The 20,588-nt window shown below is 43.7% G+C and overlaps 1 protein-coding gene across 7 annotated transcripts in view; it reads left to right on the forward strand.

The window, feature by feature from the left end:
• Positions 1 to 13,051: 13,051 nt before the first annotated feature.
• TLE4 (TLE family member 4, transcriptional corepressor) overlaps positions 13,052 to 20,588 on the forward strand; it is a 141,763-nt gene continuing 134,226 nt past the window's right edge. For 6 of the 7 annotated variants that reach the window (XM_047102527.1, XM_047102537.1, XM_047102562.1 and 3 more), the window contains exons 1-4: positions 13,052 to 13,948; positions 14,805 to 14,902; positions 15,999 to 16,062; positions 17,254 to 17,298. In XM_047102527.1, the coding sequence (XP_046958483.1) occupies positions 13,904 to 13,948; positions 14,805 to 14,902; positions 15,999 to 16,062; positions 17,254 to 17,298 (252 nt within the window). In that variant the 5' untranslated portion in view covers positions 13,052 to 13,903. The remainder of the gene's footprint in view (positions 13,949 to 14,804; positions 14,903 to 15,998; positions 16,063 to 17,253; positions 17,299 to 20,588) is intronic. The other variant, XM_047102580.1, reaches the window with a different exon arrangement.

Raw genomic sequence — 20,588 nt, forward strand, 5'->3', positions numbered from 1 at the left:
TTTTTATGAGTACTTCTGAAGGCAGAATTTGTATCATTGACTTTTTTGGCAATTTCCCACAAAGAGCTAAATTAGACCTCATTTTCAGGGGACCCACAGTGGAAGTTGACTTAGTAGTTGACCTCTTTACCATTTCCAAACTGATAATATCTCTCCTACCAAAAATAACCCTGAGGCCCTATACACTTTTGTGCGTCTCTGTGTTGCAATATTTGGATGAGGAGTGAATATTTGCTTCTTTTTGCTATTCTAGTATTGGTATCTCATAGGCGGAGTAGAGTTTACACATGAAAATGGTTATTATTATATTGTATAAATATTACTTTTTTTATTATTATTATTATCATTATTATTATTATTATTTTGGAGAAGGCCCAAAGAGTAATTCCAGGGGCAAGACTTCGTGTAATGGAGCGCTTTTGTGCAACGACTGAAGCTTTTGTTCCTGGCATTCTTTAAAAGGAAACTTTATTGAGATGCTTGGTGAGCTAATAGGAGCCAGGCCTTAGCTGGCTGCACAAGGAACAACTATCTCGAAGGTCCTCTCTCCTGGCTAGCCTGTCCCAAGACACTGGTGACAAAATCTAAATAGAAACCTAAAGTAATTGCAGGTCAGTGGTCGAGAGTATTCCAAGAATACAAAAGAGAGCATACTATGATTGCATTGACTTTAAATAGGTAGTTGAATGAAGTAAAAACTTACAGAACCCCACAGACTTTTTCCGTCGTATTTTTCTTCACAAAAGCCTCATTAATTATTTCTCATATTTTCAGTTGCAGTGTTTTAATCACGGAACCATCATTTAAAATATAATTTAAGGGGAACTGTCATATTTCTTTAAATATGCATTTTGAAGTGCAATCTTTACCATTAGGGCAAAATTGTGTGTGTGTGTGTGGCACTAAATCCCCCTACACTTGACTTTAATATGGAAGTCATCAAGAACAGAAGTGAGTGAATGTCACTGAAATTCACATTATAGAAATTTCTTTGGGAGACTGATGGTGAGCTAAGCTATTGTTAATTTTGCAAATTGATCTTTAGGATTCTGAAAATGAATGAAATGTTTCAGTTAGAAGATCTTCCCATATGTTGGAGGGATTGCTTGAGGTGAGGGGAAAAATGTTTTAATACTAACTAACTGTTAATGGCTTTCTCCTGCTGCAAGTATAATCCAGTATTTCCTCATCAGGTTTTTGTTCTTTCTGTAATCGCTCCTGTGCCTCACTTTCTGTAACATTTCCTACCAGCAGGTTAATAGGATGCGACACACAAAAAGGGCCCACGAATCTGTTTGTTACAATCTACTTGCTAAAGCTATGGCCACAATACTCTAGTGCTGAAGTCAGTGAAAAGGCATCATCCAAATACAATCCAAGGAAAATGCAAGCTGATACAGCACAAAGATGCTTTGTTTAAGAATGGCAGAAATTTCCAGCAACTATCTGGAAAAAAAAAAAAATGCAGGATGGGAGGGAATGTAATCAAATAACAAAACAAACCCAAACTAAAAGAGAATCTTTATAAACCAGCACAAGGACACTTTGTTTTTAAGTGCACACAATGAATTTTAAAGATCTTTGTTCAGAAGGGAAATAAAGTATTATGAAGGACTGACACATTTGATGGATGGATGGTTCCTGAAAAAAAACACATTATCAATTACTTTTTCCTTGTTTGGCCCCAGTCCAGTAATTTTTATTTGAACAAGCCACATGCTAGCATGGTTTTGATTGCAGGAAGTAACTGGTTGTTGTTAAAGGCTACTATTTCACTCAGGAGCTTATCTCTTCCTCCCCCTCCTCTTTCTGATGGGACTCTGATATGAAAGGCACAGCTTCAGTTGTTATAAACAGAGTCAGGGATTGTTTGATAGACCCACCCGTGTTTTGCTTTCAGCCTTCCGTGGTACAATCTGGACAATGTATTCAGCGGCCCTTCAGAAAACAAACACTTGAATTTCTGTCCTCGACTTTGATATGAAATTTTGATTTTTCTGACATCTATAGCTCTCATAAATTTAAGTTTGTTAGCACAAAACAGTTATGAATATGATATTCTTTTTTCTTTCTTTCTTTCTTCCTTTCTTTTCAGTAGACTCAAATGAACCTTGCTGAGAAAAAAGGATCTTTTTGAAACAGTTAACCTAAAATATGTCAAGGATCTTCTTAAACAATACAATGCCTTGTTCTTGCTTTGCTTATTTTTTATCTAATCAAAACAAGTATATTAGAACACTGATTATTAGTCTAAATATAAGAAAGATAGCAAATGAAACTATATTATTAACTATTATCAGTTTTCCTCTATAATTAAAGAAAGATTTGGGTGCAGTCATCAGCAGGCAGGAAATTATTTATGAAATCAACTGTTGAGACTCACATGTATATGTGTGTCTTTTTGTGTTAGTCTCTACTATTCATGATAACTTCCTTTATGACTGGATTTTTTGCATGCTATCACGCCTGAAACTTAAAATATGCTGAAATTCTCAGGGTACCATGTTGACAATAGGCTTTGGTAATTACTTAAGTGTGGTTCCTAGTTCTATATTTTAAACACTAATTTTAGTGATTATTCCTCTGCCAAGAATTAAAAATAAAACTGATGGGCTTAGAGAATGGGTCATTTGATTATTCATTGGAACATCAAAACAATTTGAATGAATTAGGATTTAATCTTGTTCAATTGAGGAAATAAAAACTTAGCAAACATTTGTTGACTCATTGGTTCACATCAAAATTCTTCCAAAGAAGATCACACAATATAGAAAGACACATAAAACGCATTGTTAGCCACAACTTATTCCCTGAAAACAAAATGAAGAAAACAAAAGATATTTTATTTCACAAGTATGTATCTAAATGTCTTACTCCTTTCTGACCTAGAAAAGGGTAGTTCGGAAGCAGCAGAAAACAAACCAACCCACAAACCTGAAAAACTGTCTAGAGAAACGGTCTTGAGTTTGAATCTTTCTGTGCAATTTGCAGGTTGGATGAACTTATGCAAGTTAGAGAACTTGTTCAAGAGTCTATGGCCTCACCTTTAAAATAAACAGGAGATGGAATTTAAGGTATTGTATTAGATCATTTATATGACAGTGTTGGGCACACTTCGTGGGACTTCTCAAAGAATGTGGTTTGAGAAGTAAACATTAGCTACCAGTGGGGGTCGATTACATGTAACTCAGCTGTGGAATAAATAAATACAGGTCCTTCTTAAGATATAACAGAAGGCCATGTGGCAAGTTTCATAAGAGAAATCAGTAGCTTTCCAGCACCGGAAGTCTTGATACTTGAGATGTCAAAAACGAAATACACATCCCTGTTGATCACTATTTAAATTTTCAGTTGAATTGACTAGTGAGTATTTTATTTGGCTATGCTTCCTCTCTAAGCTATGATTTTGTATATGTTTGGCTTTAATAATTAGTCAAGTTCTAGTTGTGCATGCAGTAGCTTTACAGATAATAAAAATTTAATTAAACTTACTTTGATGCAACTTTGATTATAAAGTTTCCTAAGCATTGCATAAATAATTCAAAAATGTATGTGACTAACATACTTCATTCAACAGAAAGCAAATTTTCAAAAGGTAAATGCTAAATCTGGTTGTTTGTGTTAGGCTATCGTAAACAGTTTGCTTGAGAATTGATGGGAATTGTACAGTTAGCATACCTTTTGCCAGTACAGTTATTACCATCCAGTGTTTTTATAGCTTAGAGTTGATTTCTGAAGCTGACTAATTTTTTCACGTGTTTACTGTTTTTGGAGCAAGTTGTTAGGGAACAGGGCTGCATAGCAATTTAAATGTTGTAAAAATGCTCCTGAACACAATTTGTAATAAATATTTGACAATTCTTTAGTTTACATTTTCAATGTCTTATTAAACTATACTTATACATGACAATTACCATCATAATAAATCATTTTCTGCATGATTAATTACACATCTTAAAATTTTCACAGAATATAAAATCCTCCAAGGAATTAAAAACAAACTGTTTCCTTTCAAGAAAGCGTTAAGTACCAAATTTTGTAAGCCTGTAGAGGAGAAATAGTTTATGCTGCTGTTTAAATCCTTGATGAATGTCATTCCTGGAGATTATAAGATTATTTCCAGCACGGCTTCCCTTTCACAAGCCTTAATTTTGCTTTAAATTCTCACTGAATTATTTTTAAAAAGGTGCCTCGGTTTGGGTTACAAATCAAGAGAAGAATGAGTGAGTTATTCCTGCGCATCTCTCTTTCCTACATAGATGTTGCAACAATTGGGTTCAGAAATCAACCTTCCAGTGTGAAAATGCTACACAGTGGTAACTATACTAGGGAAAGGTATGCCAACCATGCTATCACTGCCTGTCCTACGAAATGAGGCAGGAGGAGGGAAGGAGAATTGCTAGACTGAACAATAGTTGGATGGTGTCCGCAATTGAGCTGGTCAAGGGGGTAGAGATAACCAAGGGCCAGGGATGGTTAATACTCTATTTTCCTTTGTTTGCCCTACTGAGTTGTTAACTCCCTCTGTCACCCAAACCTTCAGTAAAAGTGTTCATCACAGACTGCTTGTGTCAAGGGTACTTCAGAAGACTGAAGGATGTCCGGAAGGATAGCCTCGTGTGGAAAAGGGACAGATGAGCAGGAGGCATCACATAGAGATCAAGCTTTCAGCAGTGATGGTAAAGAGAAACAGAGACCCTCCAGCATCCCTGGAGCTACTGAGAAGGATGCTGAATTTTTTACTGTACATGGGTTGGTGGTGGATCATTCCTGTTGAAAGCTATAAGAGCAAGAAATCCAGCAGTCTGCAAGATAGGGACATGGGCTAGCTGATTCATGGGTTATACAGATAACACCTTTCTATATCTTTTCTTTTTTTCTTAAGTTTATTTATTTATTTTGAGGTGGGAGGGAGAGAGAGAGAGAGAGAGAGAGAGAGAGAGAGAGAGAATCCCAGGCAGGGAATCCCACAGTGTTAGCACATAGTCTGATGCAGGGCTCGAACTCACAAACCATGAGATCATGACCTAAGCCAAAATCAAGGGTCCGACACTTAACCTACTGAGCCACCCAGGCACCCCTGTATATTTTCTAGCTGTATATATTTCAGGATATTAACTGTTATTATATACGGCTATACATAAAAATTTACATTGTAGAGTTGGCGTGTACCTATATTTATACACAGATGAGTCAAGCCCGTCACTTTTCTCTGAGTTACAGTATTCACATGTGTAAGGTGGTCACAATACCTGCCCTCCTTGCCTACCAGCATTTTGTAAGGAAGGAAGAGGCACGTGGGAGCACTTTGGAAAGCACAAAGCCTTATAATTAACCTATGATATTGAAAGGCAGCTCTTGTGGAGTGGAGTGGGAAGAATGAAATTGAAAGCTCGAGTTTGAGTCCCATGTGCTTACTAGTTGTATAATCTTCAAGAGGCAATTGGTTTCTCTGAACATCAGTTTCCTAGTCTGTAAAATGGGGGTTTTAATACCCATTCTTCCCATCTCTCAGTGTCTTTACATATTACCAGATATAATAATGTGTGACAACACTATGTAAACACTTGTGCTCCATACAGAAATAAGGTATCCAATAGTCTCTCTTGTGGACATATTTAATAAAAATCCATAATAAAACCATTTAAATCTCATTCTATATAAAGCCAAGCAGTGGTGGTTATGTATAAGGTGTCTCCATGAATGAAAATTTCCCAGAATTAGTCTTTCCTAAAAGTGGTTGTGCACTAGACTAGATACTACACTATGAATGATGGCTCCTTCACACTATTTTACAAGGATTTCTGTTAAAGGAAGTCATGTGACTTACCAGAATTGTTCCAGGCTCCATAATATTGAGGACAAGTCCTGAATTAAATTATAGCAGTGGGAGCCAACATACTGGCATTAAGATTCTAGAGCCTTACAGTTTTGGTCACTTTATAAGACAACTAATCGATTCTCAACAAAACGTGTCGGCTTCCACTTCCCCCAATAAACGTTCCCTCCAGAAGTTCGTTTCTTTGAAATTATTAAAGAAGGGGAAAGAAAAAGTGATCATGCTTAGCAGGGGATCCTGAACCCAAATCCATTCTGTATGATCCACGCAACTCCCAAATTATGATATAAAACTTTCTGGGGGCTGCAAACGTTTGCATTTAGTGGGGAAATGTTTCCCTGCATTATGGAGGAGACGCCATACAGATGGAATCAGAAAGGTGGAAAGGACGAACCAAAGTGGACCAGATCACGATAAATTGTAAACTGAGCCCTGGTTGTGAAAAGAACACTGGATTTTCATGAATCATTTTCTAATACAAAGCAGTATGGTATCTAGTTATACTTTCCTACACCTGCCCCATTCCCGTATCACCCGCTTCAGAAAGTAAACCCGCTTTTTGTTCCTGGAATATCTGCATGACAGGCTGCTGTGATAGCACGAGTGGGGGGGCCTACGGGAGGCTGCGGGAGCAGCTGAGTGGCCGTGAACCCTGCTGTTGTGGAAGTGGAGAACGACTTGTGCCTCAGCACCCTTGATCTCCCTCGAATTGTGCTTCTCCAGCCTGCAGAGACTCTGAGGGTGGGGGCTGGAGGAAAGGAGGGAGCAAGGTTCTCCTCAAGCATCCATGGGAAGCCTCGGGTTCAAGTTTTGTCCACTGGCAGCTGCAACACAGTCATCTCCCTGATTCACCCTCCACCTCCAGTTTAGCAAGAAAACCTCTGCTTGAAAAGGAGTAAACCATGCAGGTGAGATGGGTAGTGCTTAAATCACATGCCCACTTGTGGAAAACAGGTTTTAGACAGGTCTGAAATAAGGAGGCAGGAGACAGAAGTTTTGATCTCTGCCACTGTACCTGTAAACTGTATAACCTCAGGCAAGTAACTTCTTTCTGAGCCTCAGCCGATTAATCTTTAAAGTGGGGATAATAATACCCCATTTGCTTAAAGGCAGGGGTATGGAACAGATGTATCTATTAAATGTCTCTTCTAGATTCCAGGAAAGTAAATATAATGTGAACTTTCTTGAGCAGGAGGGTCATAAAAAAATTGTTTTTAATGTTCATTTATTTTGAGAGAGAGAGAGAGACAGTGCACATGCACACGTGTGCAAGTAGGGGAGGGGCAGAGAGAAGGAGAGAGAGAATCCAAAGCAGTGTCTGCACTGTCAGCGCAGAGCTTGACTCAGGACTCTGTCTCACGAACTGCGAGATCATGACCTGAGCCAAAATCCCAAGTTGGATGCTTAATGGACTGAGCCACCCAGGTGCCCCAAGAGGGTCATTTTTAATAGTGTATTTCTTAAATATAGTTTGCTTTATCAGCTTGGAATATAAATAAATTCACAGCTCCTCTTAAATATTCAGATAAATTGTCAATTGTTCATTGTTCAGACTAGCCATAAGTCCAGGCTCTCTCCCAGAACTCAGGACTATTGCTGCCATAAGGAGGCCCTCTACTGACTTCTGTCATCCTCATACAGCCATTTATCCCAAAGCACTCCATTAGTGCTAGTATGAGTAAGCCAAAGGGGATGATTCCTGTCTTTGACCCAGGCTTCTTTCAGAATGAGAAAGACCCATAACCCCCTGCCTCTGTAGCTACTGATGCCAAACCTAGACAACCCCCCATACCCCACTGTGTCTGTGCCCCAACCCCTGGGGGGGGGGAAGAGAAAGGCTTCAGTGTTCCTTCTTGCCAATAAACGTAATCAGGGACCATCGGAAGGGGTTCAAACAATGTAGCAGTTCAATAAGAAGAATTCTTTTCTCCCAGGAAACCTCCTTAGTCCCTATATGCATTTGTCCACCCTACTCCTGAGCCAAGTGCTACCCTTCCCTCCAAAAGCAATGGGTGCCCACTTGCCGTTTAACCAAGTTGAGAAAAGACATCACAACAAAAAGGTAGTTTGGCAGTCTCTACCAGTAAACCTGAAGGCAGCTGGCAAAGAAAAGGCTCCACCTCACCAGGCAAGTTCAGAAATTTGGCATTCTCTTTGACAGTGATAGACTAAATCTTTTCATATAAGGAGTGCACTATACAGTCAGGCCCATCTTATCATAGCTGGGAGGGTGGTGACAAGTCAGTTATGAGGCAAATCAGTTGCTGATCTAGAAATGAATCTCCATGTCTTTAATTCTCTATGACTATTGCTGTTCTGCTTGACATTTCTGAATTGCATAAATGGCCTCTATTCAAATTAAAATTTACCCATCACTCGACAGTGGGGGGAGGCAGCGCCAATGCCAAGGGGATGTGTATCTCCATAGTCTGTATTAGCTGCCCCAGATAAAAGTAGTAGGTATTCTTCCATATGGAAAAGGATGTTTTCTCAATCGTAGGCCAAGAGCGAATGAGGGCACTTACAGACCACATTCATGTTTGTAATCATCCCGTCCCTCCCTCCTACCATCCTTCCTCCTCCTACAATGGCTTTCCATTACGCTCAGAATACAAAACAAATGCCTTTGCCAGATGTCAAAAGTTCCATGTGATCCGGACCCATCGATGTGGCTGTGACCTGATCTTACACTATTTTTACCCTGACACATACCAGTCTTTTTGAAATCCCAATGAATTCACCAACATTTCTGCAGATGGGGACTTCGTAGTCCCCCTAAGAAGGCTGCTCGGTGATCCCTGCCATGGCTGGCTCCTTCGTGGCACTCAGGCCTCCGCTTAACTGTCTCCTCTGGGGAGCATCCTGCCATCCCAGCTGGTTCCACTACTGCAGTCACCCCTCTCTGCCCACCTTGCTTTATTTCTCTTCATAGCACACACTGGGGCTTTCGTAGCATGCTGCTACGCGTTCAACTGTTTGCCTCTCTCAATCAGAATGGAAGTCCCCGAAGGGGAGAGACTCTGCATATGTTGTTTACTGCATCAGCCTGAGTCCAATTACACAGTAATTTGAACAAGAGAAGTTCAATATAAAGACTTACTAATTATGACAGGGCATGGGAGTAAGGAGGGTGTGGTGAGTAAGAGGTAAAGAGAACCCTCAAGAATATACAAATAGCAGATATAAGGAACAGCCAGTACCTCTAGGGCTGAGACAGAGGACTCAAGCAGGAGCCTCCCCAGGACCCACACACACCCTATGGCTGAAATCCAGACCTTGCTCAAAATGGCACAGCTGGAGCGGGTAGACCCTGATAGAAGTCTGCTTTCTGGAACTTGCCAGAAATCCACACTCCAGAACTTACTAGAAATCCATCCTCTGGGGTGCCAAAGAAAGCTGTTTCAGGGAACGTCTCCCCAGAGGCACTCTGGTCCGAAACTACGTGAGGAGAGTCCTGGAAGAAGCTCCTGGCTGCTGGGCGCAATGGATTGTCACCTGTGCTGTAGCAATCTGCCTGGCCTGCACACCAGAACCAGGAAGCAAAACCCTTTCCCCTTGTAATGTCTCCCCAGCACCCTCTATTGACAAAGTTTTGGTACCAGCTGGCAAAGAAAAGTGTTGAAAGGGCCCAGATCTATTTTCACACAGCAGGCAACGAGGATGAATTTGAAGCTGTGAGGCAATAAATTAAAAAAAATACCCACATTTATTGCTCAGTTCCCTTATCCTGGCACATAATAGGTAAAAAAAAAAAAATTATTTCAATAAGTGCTTGAAGGAGGAATACATAATTTATAACATATAACATAAGAGAAAATAATGTGCTTGCTTTGCATGTATCACTTTAAGATTGGAACCTCCAGGCCTAGCTTCCAACAGGCATGCTGTGCAGAGCCCTGCCCACAGAGACATTCCGGAGCTCAGCACTGTGTGTAAGGCGAGCCCCACCCCCCGCACCCCCACCCCTGCCAGGCCACTTCACAGCTTGCTTAACAGTTTGTGAAAAAAGTGCAATCAAGGGAAGCACAGGGGTGCCTGGTTGCCTAAGTTGGAAGAGCATGTGACTCTTGATCTCAGGGTCGTGAGTTTGAGCCCCACACTGGGTGTACAGATTCCAATAAATAAATAATAAATAATAACTAACTAAATACACTTTAAAAGAGAGAGACAGAGAGAGAGAGAGAGAAGCACAAGCAGAGAGCAGAAGAGACAAAAGCAGCTGTTTTTGTGTCCTGCTTTCTGTGTTCTGCCGGGTCACCAGTTGTTTCATTTGGCATCTTTCTGAGACATCGCTGTCATGTAGATCTGCCAAATGAGCAAAACGTGAAACATATCCAAGGGCAGTATTCTAAAACTGCACTTAATAAAAAGTAAAGAAACATCCTGATGTCTTATCACCTTTCTGTTGACACGAACTATTGAGAGAGTTTGGGAGAGAGGTCCCTGCCATAAGCTATTTGAGATTTCCTAACAGAGCAGTTTCCCTTTGTCCGAGCTCTTCAGTTTCCGTCATTAGGATTCACATTCCCCGTACTAGGAAATAACTGCACAGAATCTCAATAAATATGGCCCAAAAGATACAGAAGCTTTCCATGCTGATACAACTTGGGGTTTGCTCATTAATGCCATTAGCAAATATTTACTGAGCACCAACTATGTGCCGGACAGCATCTGGAGCGTGGTTGTGAGCATAACCAAATTCTTGTTCTTATGGAACTTGCTAACATTCTGGCAAGAACAGATAGCACGGAACTTCCTACAGAGGCGCTGTGGGTCATTTAACCAACTATTGAAAAGCTCCACTGGGAGAAAATAACCAACCGTAGAATAAAACGTGATTGTTGCTGGTGTTCTTAGAAAATTCACTGTCCTAGTGTAGAAACTGTGTCACTTAAGTCTTCTAACTATGGGTTCTTAGGAATGTTTCAAAAACAGTGCTGTCCAGTGAAAATACGTGGGCTCCATCAAGTAATTGAAACTCTCCTAGTATCTGGGTTAAAAAAGTAAAAAAGAAACAGACAAAAATTAACTATAGCAACATGTTTTGTTTAAGCAATCATATTAAAATATTAGAATTTCAACATGTAATCATAAATTATTAAGCTATTTCACTTTACTTTTTTTTTAATTAACTCTTCAGAATTCGTGTGTGTTCTTACAGCACATCTCATTTTGAACTGGACACATCGGACAGAGGAGGTTCAGAAAACTGCCCATCCCCTTATTTTGGGGGACGGAGAAAGTATTCGCTGAATTGAATTGCTGAAAGTGTTTGGGGATGGACTTAACATTGTGAAGACGTTCAAAGCCTTCCTTTGCACCAGACTTCCACACTGCCCGCACAGGAAGAAGCCCATAGAATGTGCTAACTTGGACAGTAAGTCATTGATTGTCCACTGAGGCGTGGGATATCATTAAGAAGACTGGTTTTCCACTAATGCTGAACCATCTCTGCCAACGTCTCAAGATAAGTAGGCAAAAGACACTCAGAAATGAACGTCCAAAACAGACCCTTAAATTAGTCAACCCTCAATCTGACTTTTTCTGAATTCCTGCACACCCCCAAAAGGCTAGAGGGTTACTAGGAAAGGCTACCAGCTTCACCGACAACCCTTAAACCAGGGAGCAACCCCAGCTGGATGAGGACTAAGAAGGCGCTGTCTCCCTCGGGCCCCCTCCTTCTTGTCACAGAGTCGGTCCCCTCCTCCTTAGCTCCTTCCCTAAAAATGCCCCTTCCCCGGCCTCTGCCCCTGCACCACCCCCACTTTCCCGGACCGCGTTCCGGGGGTGGTCCGCTTGGCCTCCTAGCGGGTTTCAACCGCGTCAAGCTTGACTTGCTCCTCCCAAGAGCAGGAAAAAGAGGGGCAATCTCCTTCCTACTGATCCGGGGGGAAGGAGCATCTCAGGGGCGCAGGGGCGTTTTCTGCCCAGTACCTGCGTCTGGTACCCCCTTGACACTGCCATAGTGCTGACCGACTGCAGTCTGCGGAGTGAGAGTGGCCCTCTCGACAAAGTTCTTTTGGGAATCTGGCGACCCTTGCCCCCGGGCCTCCAGCCCCACCCCGAGGCTCCACGGTTGCGCCCCCGCGGCTCTCGAGGAGAGCGACTTGGGGCGCTTCCTCGCATAGTTGCTTGAGAAAATCGGCCCCACTTCGGGGTTAAACGACAATCACAGCCCCTCGGGCCTCGGAGGGGCGCCCTCCCCACCCGTACCCCGGCCCCCTGCCCCAGTAAGCGTCTCGCAGCTCCGTCTCCTGCTCTAAACAAGAACAGGGGCCCGAGACCGCGTTCACACGGAAAATTATGCCGGCTCCAGCGGCGCGTAAAATTGATGTGAACCGAACGAAGTGGGATCGGTGTGATCCTCCCTCTCTTGTCTCAACAGGGGTTTCGGCGCGTTACACAAGGCCGAGCTTGTCTCTTTAAGGAGACATTGGACCCTAATTAGTCCGCATTCCTGGCGAGGCCGAGGAGCAAGGGGCCGAGGGTTGTTTGGGTTGGAGGGGGGCGGAAGGGAGGACTAGACTCGGAAGGAGATCTTCTGACCAGCCTCTAGCCTTACCGCCCCCTCCACCCTCTTTATTTTGCCGCCACCACCGCCACCAACACCCAGTTCTGAAGATGCAGCCAGGGCAGCAGCAACAGCAGCAGCAGCAGCCGCCGCCGCCGCCGCCGCCGCTACTCCCAGGCCCACGTTACTTTGATTGACAGCTGAACAAATGTTTCCCCGGTTCGAACGCTCGCGCTAAGGAACGTCAGCCAAGGCGAAGCTCCGCCTTGGGCGGGCCGTCTCCGCTCCGCCTCCGCTAACCCCATCCCGTTCCGTTCATTGGCCCGAACCGCAGACGACGCCCGGCCCCCACGTGGGCTCCAGCCCGGCCTGCTCCTCCCCTCTGGCTCGCCATTTGTCAGCAGTGAAATGATGGGCAGTAACACAGAACGGCGATTAATGTTCAGCCACCTCTGATTGGTTGCTGGAGACGCCTACCGCGCCGAGGGTGGGCGGGGCGCTTGAAGAGCGCCCCAGAGCAGTCGCGTGGCGGGCCGGTGATTGTAGTCAATCTGGCCGAATCCTCAACCGAGGTCGCTGGGGGTGGACTACATCTCCCGGGATGCTCTGCGGTCCCTCCACGGACGGTTGTGAATATGTATCAGAATGTTAATGATTAGCTGCTGCTAAATTTGGTCAAAGAAGTCACCTACACAGAGCGTGTTGTTAGAGCTGTTCTGAGCGGGTGTTTGGGCTGTTGGCTGCTTTCTTCCCCCTCTCTCACACACTTGTATATTATTTTGAGGTGGTGTTCGCAGAGTTTGAAAGGAGAGAGAATTAAAAAAAAAAAGCCGCAAGCGTTTCACTCTCTTTTATTTTTATAATCCCCTTCAATTTGGGGTTAAAAAAAAAGACAAGAAAACAGGAAGGAAGAAAAATAAGGAAATGAGATGTGGTAAAAGAAGCTAAAAGGTGCCTTTTAAAAGATCGTTGCTGTGAAGTGAAAAAATCTCCAGAGAAACCAAAAAGCACCGCCGAGACCTCTTCCGAACCAAAGGAGTTTGTGTTTGCTTTTAGGAAAGAAGAGAGAGATCATTCATTCGGAGGAATAACAACCAATTAAAAGACAAATAAAAAAAAGTTTGGAGTGGGACGAGCGAGCGAGCGAGCGGGCGGGCGGCGCTGCCGGCGGGCGCTGGTGCGCGGAGCTCGCACTTTCCCGGCCCGGGGGAGCGGCGCGGCCGCGGCGCCGGGCTCGGCGGGCGCGCCTCGGCGGAGCGAACGTCGGAGCGTTGCCGCGGGAGACGCGCGCCGGACAATGCCCGCGGCGGGCCAGTGACGCCCGCGAGGAATGCCGAGCGGCCCGGCCGCCCGCACCCAGCCGCCGCCACCGCCGCAGCGCGTTCCTGCCGCCCGCGTCACGCGAGACCCGGCGGGGGCCGGGACCGCCCGAGCCGCCCCTCGGACCTGGCCGGCCGCCTCCGCCGCCGCCTCCTCCTCCTCCTCCTTCTCGGGGCCATTAAAGCCAATGAGCCGCGCGCCTCTGCCCAGCGCAGCCAACTAAATCGGTTTGGATGATTCGCGATCTGAGCAAGATGTACCCGCAGACCAGACACCCGGTGAGTGCGGGCGGCGGGGCGCGAGCTCGCCGAGCGCGGGGGGATTCCCCGCGTCGCCCCCTGCGCGCCGAGTTGTGTCTGGGGCCGGAGGGGCGGGGAGGGCGGCCCGCGGCCCGCTCGGGGAGCCGCCCGCCGTCATCCCCCCTACCCCCCGGCGCGGTGGCACTCTCCGAGGGGGTGCGGAGAGGCAATTGAGTTGTAGCCATTTTCTTATTGTTGTCTTTGAAGCCCCTGGAAGCCGCGCCGAGCGGTTCGCCGTCCCCGCGACTCCTCCGGGGGAGGGGGGGGGGTGGCGAGCGATGGAGGAGGCGCGACTCCGCGGCGGGGCGGGGAGGGCGCCCTCGGCGGCGGCGCGGCTGGTCCCGCTTGCGGCTCGAGAGTGCGGGGCGCCGGCCCCTCGCGCCGCGGGCCCCGGGGACGCGCGAGCGAGCCCGCCAGCTGGCCGCGGAGGGTGGCGGCTGCGTCCCCCCTCCCCCGACCTGACCGCGGCCAGACGCCATGGCGCGAGTCCCCCCGACGGGCCAGTTTCGATTCCGGGTGGGGAGGGAGTGGGCGCGGCGCGCCGGACGCCTGGTGGGGGCGTCTGCGGTGGCCGAGGGAGAGGAGCGGGGTTTCGAACCCGCAGGGTCCGGGGCGGGCCGGCGGACGCGGGGGCCCGGGGCCACCCCGAAACCGGCCCCTGGCGGGCTGTGAGGCGAGGCGGGGGTGGGGTGGGGGAGCTAGATGAGAGTTTTAATCGCTCTTTGCTTGCCTGCGCGGTGACCCCCCCCCACCCCCGCTAGCGCCGCGTGGTGTGTTTTCTCCATCTCTGCCTCGCCTGTGATGTGGGCTAATTAAATATTTTATTGTTCTTTAGGCACCGCATCAGCCTGCTCAACCCTTTAAATTTACAATTTCCGAGTCCTGTGATCGGATTAAGGAAGAGTTTCAGTTTTTACAGGCTCAATACCACAGGTAACGATATTGACTTTAGCTGATCCTCCTGTTTGCTTAGCTCTTGTCTCTTCCCCCCCCTCCGCCCCACATACACACACACACACACCCCCCCCCCTTGTTTTTTTGGCCGCCGCGGGGATGGTATTATCATTTTTACTTGTGGGCAGAAAGGGCAAGGCAAGGCCTCTTTTCCTTAGGCAGGTGTAAAGAAATTAAGCATTCTTCCCTTCTGTAAATAAATAAATAAAAAGGAGGCAGAACAATCGAAACTGGGGAGACTTGGAAAATGCTGAGGCCAAACTTTCGATATTGATTTATTGGGGCCAGGAGAATGGAAGGTTGGGAAGATTCTGGGGCCTTTTGACTTCCTTGGTTCTTTATTACTCCGGGCTTGATTCCGTCTCACTTTTTTCTGCCATTCCACTGAAATACCGAGAGCTGAGAGCCCTGGGAAGTCGCAAGTGAGCGATTTCATTACTTTTATGCTGAAAAAATGTTTTCTTCTTAGAGACGACCGTTGGACTTGGAGTGCCTTTGAAATATTTTTCTTTCACTGGCTTTCTAATGACGTGGAATTCTTTCTTAAATGCAAGAACCTAAGCAAGCCACTGAACCCGATCCACACTTTGCCCCTGGGTGGTGGTATTAAACTTGTCTCTGTTTTGGAGGGAACAAATAAGACATCATTCATAAGACATGCTTGATTCATATTTTCGTTAATCTCTTCGCGGAACATGAAAGAAAAAAAACCCCTTGTGACATTTTGGGGGACTTAAATTTGTGTTTGGGTGTGTAGACATTCTTGATGTTTATTTTCTTCTTCTTTTTTCATTAAATGAATTTAGTGAACGTTCGTTTCTCAATGCGGTTCTGGAATTAAATGGGCCAGAGGATTTTTTTCTTAAACAAAACCCCCGCTTTTGGTCCTTCTTGAAAGGGCAAGTCCAGGCTCCTTCCAGTCACCCCTTTCTCTCCTTCGGTAATGAGGGCGGTATTTAAGATAGTTGATTTGGCGCTTTGTAGGTGATGGTTTAGAGGAGGGAATGCGTGTTTACTTTTGAAGAACGTAAGTCAAGGTCTGCATTGTATTTAGATTTCATTATGTCTTGAACAGCCTGAAGCTGGAATGTGAGAAACTGGCCAGTGAGAAGACCGAGATGCAGCGGCATTATGTCATGGTAAGAAAACTGTGTTACAGATTCAAAGTGCCTATTAGTTTAGGATACCAAAAGCAAGGAAGGGTATGTTCAGATTGCTGGAGGCTGTAGGATAGATCCCAGTCACAGTGCCAGCGTAGTTGAGGTTGTGGGAATGTGACCATTAGCAACCTGTAATTCCAGGATGTTAGACCTTGCCTCTGACAACCAGCTTTGATTTCATTTTCAAAAAGTTCAGCTGTGTGGGGTATAATCCTCTGGGCTTTGTTTTTATAGATTGGGAAAAAAAAAAAAAAAAAAACAAACCCAAACCTCCTTTATGTTTTGTGTAGAGTCACAGGCAAAATGTTTCTCTGTTAGTGGTTTTCTTTGTTGTTTTATTGTTCTTGTTCCAAACAATCTTAACCAGTTTTTCCGTACACAGTTATATTTTTAATGTTTCATTTCTCTTAGAGAATGACAGATACCCAGACACCAGACACCTTTTCAAATTTTTCCCGCTTTTTAGGTTACTAGTTTGTGTGTCTTTGCATGTGTTTTGTGTGTTTTCAATTTCTGTGGTGTTCCATTGGTTTGAGGAGTGTTGTCGGCCCCTGTATAACTGATTTGTTCTGCCAGAATTTCTGTAATGACAGTTACGTTACGCATCCAAAAAAGAAAAAAAAAAAATCAGATCTGCTTTTTCAGAAGTCTTACCAAGCATGTTTTTATGCTTGTTCATAAAGGCTTCAGAGTAACTCATTCATTTCCTATCAAGCCCTTTTCCTTTGAATGTATGAACATGAGCAGTACACTAAAAATGAGAGAACTCTGAAGTAGCATCACATTTCTGAACAGTTCTTTCAAAGCGTCAGCGTTTGTAGGAGACTCTTGCCATTAACTTGCCCGCTGTGCCTAGGAATTAGAGTCCATATGGTACCAAATTTTCATCAGACCTTTTTGATGCATCTGTTTGTGGTGTATAAAGAGAACTGGCGATGTTAAGAATGCTGTGTGTGAACTTGATTTTTGTGAGTTATTTTCCTAGAGTCTGTGTCTTAGGGTGGCTTCTAGTTTATTCAGCTAAGTGTTCCTCTTTAGCAGCATAAGTATTATGGTTATTTTGGTTTAGGTGAGGCTTTTACGTTTGTTTTAAACACAGTTGGAGCATTGGGAACAAACTAGGGAGACCAATGAAAAGCACGAAATTAATTGCTTTCCCTTCTTTGACAGTATTATGAGATGTCCTATGGGTTGAATATAGAAATGCACAAGCAGGTAAGTTACTTCTTTATACCATTTGAAATGACAGTAATACTGTATACTTTAGAAAGAAAATTGTATGTTTCGCAGTTTTATTCTGCGCGTTTTTGTTGCTGTCTGTATTTTAAAAGACTGTACGGGAAACAATGCTATCTTTTCAGGTGTGGTTCCCCATCCTTTTTGCATATTCCCCTAATTTTAATCATTTAAAAACATGACTTAAAGTGTCTGAATTCATATTAAACTTTGTACACTTTCAAAGGCAGGATGCTAAATTTTAAAATAGGTTTTGTTTTTCTTTTGAAAGAGTTAATGTGTGTATTTCAGGCATTGCAAACTTGTCCTAGGAGAGGGCTTTTCTTAGCGAATATTAAAAAGAAAACTGTAAATTGTGTGGAACCTTCCTTGGCTTGGTGTGAAAGAATGGATAGAGGGTGAGCTGGGAGGATCAAAATGAAATCTGTAGCGCTACAAAAGAAATTGATGTAAAATAAAATCCTTGTACCAGTCCCCCGAGGCTACTTAGTTGGGTCTTACTAGGAATTGTAACTGTACTTCCAAAATTTGTGCAGTAAATTGAGCCAGATAGGAGGTTGTGATCAGGTTCAACACCACTGAGTCTTCAAATCTAGTAATTAGTTCAGCCAAAAAACAAAACAAAACAAAACAAAAACCATAATGATTAGTCAGAAAGTGTTGAGAGGTATGACTCAAACAGCTTTTTTTTTTTTTTTTTTTTTTTCTTAAATGCAGGCAACTGAATTAAATGGTTTGGTTTAAATTTTCTAGATAGAAAAATAGCATATATGTAAAAAATATTGTTTGGCAGCAATAATTTATTTTTAGTGATCTCCTGGTGAAAGTGCTTCAGGTCTGTTTCATCAGCTACTTTAGAATAGGTGTGTATGTGTTTACCTGCTGGGAAAAGATGAGGGAAAACTTAATGCTCTTCATTTCTTGTTGATGCTCGTGGTAGATATCCTTATTTTCTAAGTTTATAACCTATAAAATGGTCACATGTTATTAGGCTTTTAGTACTTACGGATTCCTTTCTGGATATAATCACATACTTACAGGTAGTAGATATTTAAAAGATGCGTGTTTTAAAAAAGCCATCAGATAGACAGTATTTGAAAACAGAAAGTTGGAAAAAGGGAGTTGTTACTTAAGCTGAAGACTTGATTTCAGGTACTTTTGTTTTTATCATATGCTGTTTATGTACGTCAGTATTAACACAATATAGTTTGCTGCGTGTTAAAATATCCCCTCCAAAAAATCCATCAAGCTTATGGGTGGACTCCTCTTAGCTGTACCTTACAGGAGTAAATTATATGAGAGAGGTTGTTTGTTAATTATGCTCATTACATGTCATTTTAGGTCTGGATCTTGTACGTGTCTTTTTTTTTTTTTTTTGTCCTCCTCACCCCACCATCCCAGGATTAATTAGTGTCTTTTTAAAGATTGAACCAGATGATTAATGTTCCTTTATTTCTCCTCCTGTGTTTTATTTACCATAACACTTAGTTTCCAGATCTCTTTATATATAACATTTACAGTTCTGAGAGACCCAGAGCTTGTATTTGATTGTATGCATTTCTTTGGCGAGGGGGGGATTGCGTGTGAGATCCCTTAATTTTACGCATTTTGTACCTCCGTAATTCTGTCATCCTCTTGTCCAGGTGGCCTCACATGCCGTCCATTTAAAATTGAGAATGGAGTACATTTTCCCTTTTTTTTTTTTCCCCTTGCTTTTAAAATTCAATCATATCAAGAATCCTGAGGGCAGTTTATCACATTATGAAATACAGACAGCCCTGCAAACCACCTACTTATTATATTTTCTTTCTTTCCCCCCTTAAGCACAGAGGCATATTTGTCTTTATTTGTTTTCCTAGGCAGACAGCCTTGGTTCCTCTTGGCCTCTCTTCCAGATGCACTCGCTGGATACCCTCGTAATGGAAAGCAGCAATAATGCAGGGAAGTTGCCCTGCGGCATAATTGGGCCTAGTTCTCAAGATCGGGTTAGGCTTATTCACTTATTAGATTTGTGTCTCTGAAGGGTTCAAGAGTAGGAGTCCCCGGAGTCCTTGGAAGTACCCTAGTAATTGGTGGCCCTGATATTTGAAACCTTTGTGTATTTTTTGGTTAACGCTCCTGTTCTTCTTGGCTGCTGCCAGCCACAGAGTATTTATTTTTAGAGAAATTTTTCATTGGAACAGAAAATGATGGCTGTGATGGAGTCATGACTCTGTGACTTAGCAAATTGATAAAAGGATAAAAGCATAGAGCGGTGACAGACAGGGTGGGGGTCTGGTATTATGGCCCCTCCCCTTTCTGTATGATGTTCGTTGTCAGTCACCCTGTGTTGATTCTGATAGAAGACTATAGAGTGAAATCTATGGGGAATTTGTCATTCTGAAATGAAAGCTAATGTAATTAGTACCAATTAAAGTACATTTAGTAAATTGGATTTAATCTTAATTAAGCCTGCATAATGTTGCCAATTTTTAACAATTATGTTTGAGAACATAATTAATTTAAATTTTGGTAACTGAGTAAATAGCATTAGTCTGGTAGAATTAGTTGATTTTTTTTTTTTAAAGGAGAACTGGGTGACATGACATGGAATTAGAGCATAAAATATGAATCTAATTTCTGCTACTCTTTAGTAGGATCGATAGAGCTGAGCCAAGGAAGCTGGAAACAAACCCAGAAAAGTTAGAATGGAGCATTGTAGGCCATAATGTGAATTAATGCTTCACCACTGTCTCAAGTTCCAGCATGAACACGAAGATGACAAATGGGACATAGTTAGAAATGGCACGTTGTTTTACTGTGATGTCTGCATAATGGAATTTTTTTAAATGAAAGAACATTGGCCTGTGTTCCCTAAGGATTTCCCAGTGAGGTTTTTGGGTTTTGTGTTTATTTTTTGGGGTGGATGGGACAGTTGGCTCACGGTTTACTTGTTACTATTTTTGATGATTTTTTTTTTTTTAAGTTTTATTCATTTTGAGAAAGAGACAGCACGAATGGGGGAGGGCCAGTGAGAGGGGGAGAGAGAGAATGCCAAGCAGGCTCTGAGCTGCCAGCACAGAGCTCCATGTGGAGCTTGAACCCACGAAACCATGGTGAGATCATGACCTGAGCCGAAACCTAGAGTCGGACAGTCAACTGACTGAGCCACCCAGGCACCCCATTGATTGTTCCTCTTTATAAATGCAGTGTGGCTTCTAAATGGGTCAGTGACCGTGGGCACAGCAGGGTGATGCATGCAGTTGATAACATTGCTAAATGCTGCTCAT

This window comes from Lynx rufus, unplaced genomic scaffold (genome assembly GCF_022079265.1).
Source record: "Lynx rufus isolate CCGP_SWC_20201006 ecotype Redwood Valley unplaced genomic scaffold, mLynRuf1.p SCAF_10, whole genome shotgun sequence".
In the NCBI taxonomy this organism is placed as follows: domain Eukaryota; kingdom Metazoa; phylum Chordata; class Mammalia; order Carnivora; family Felidae; genus Lynx; species Lynx rufus.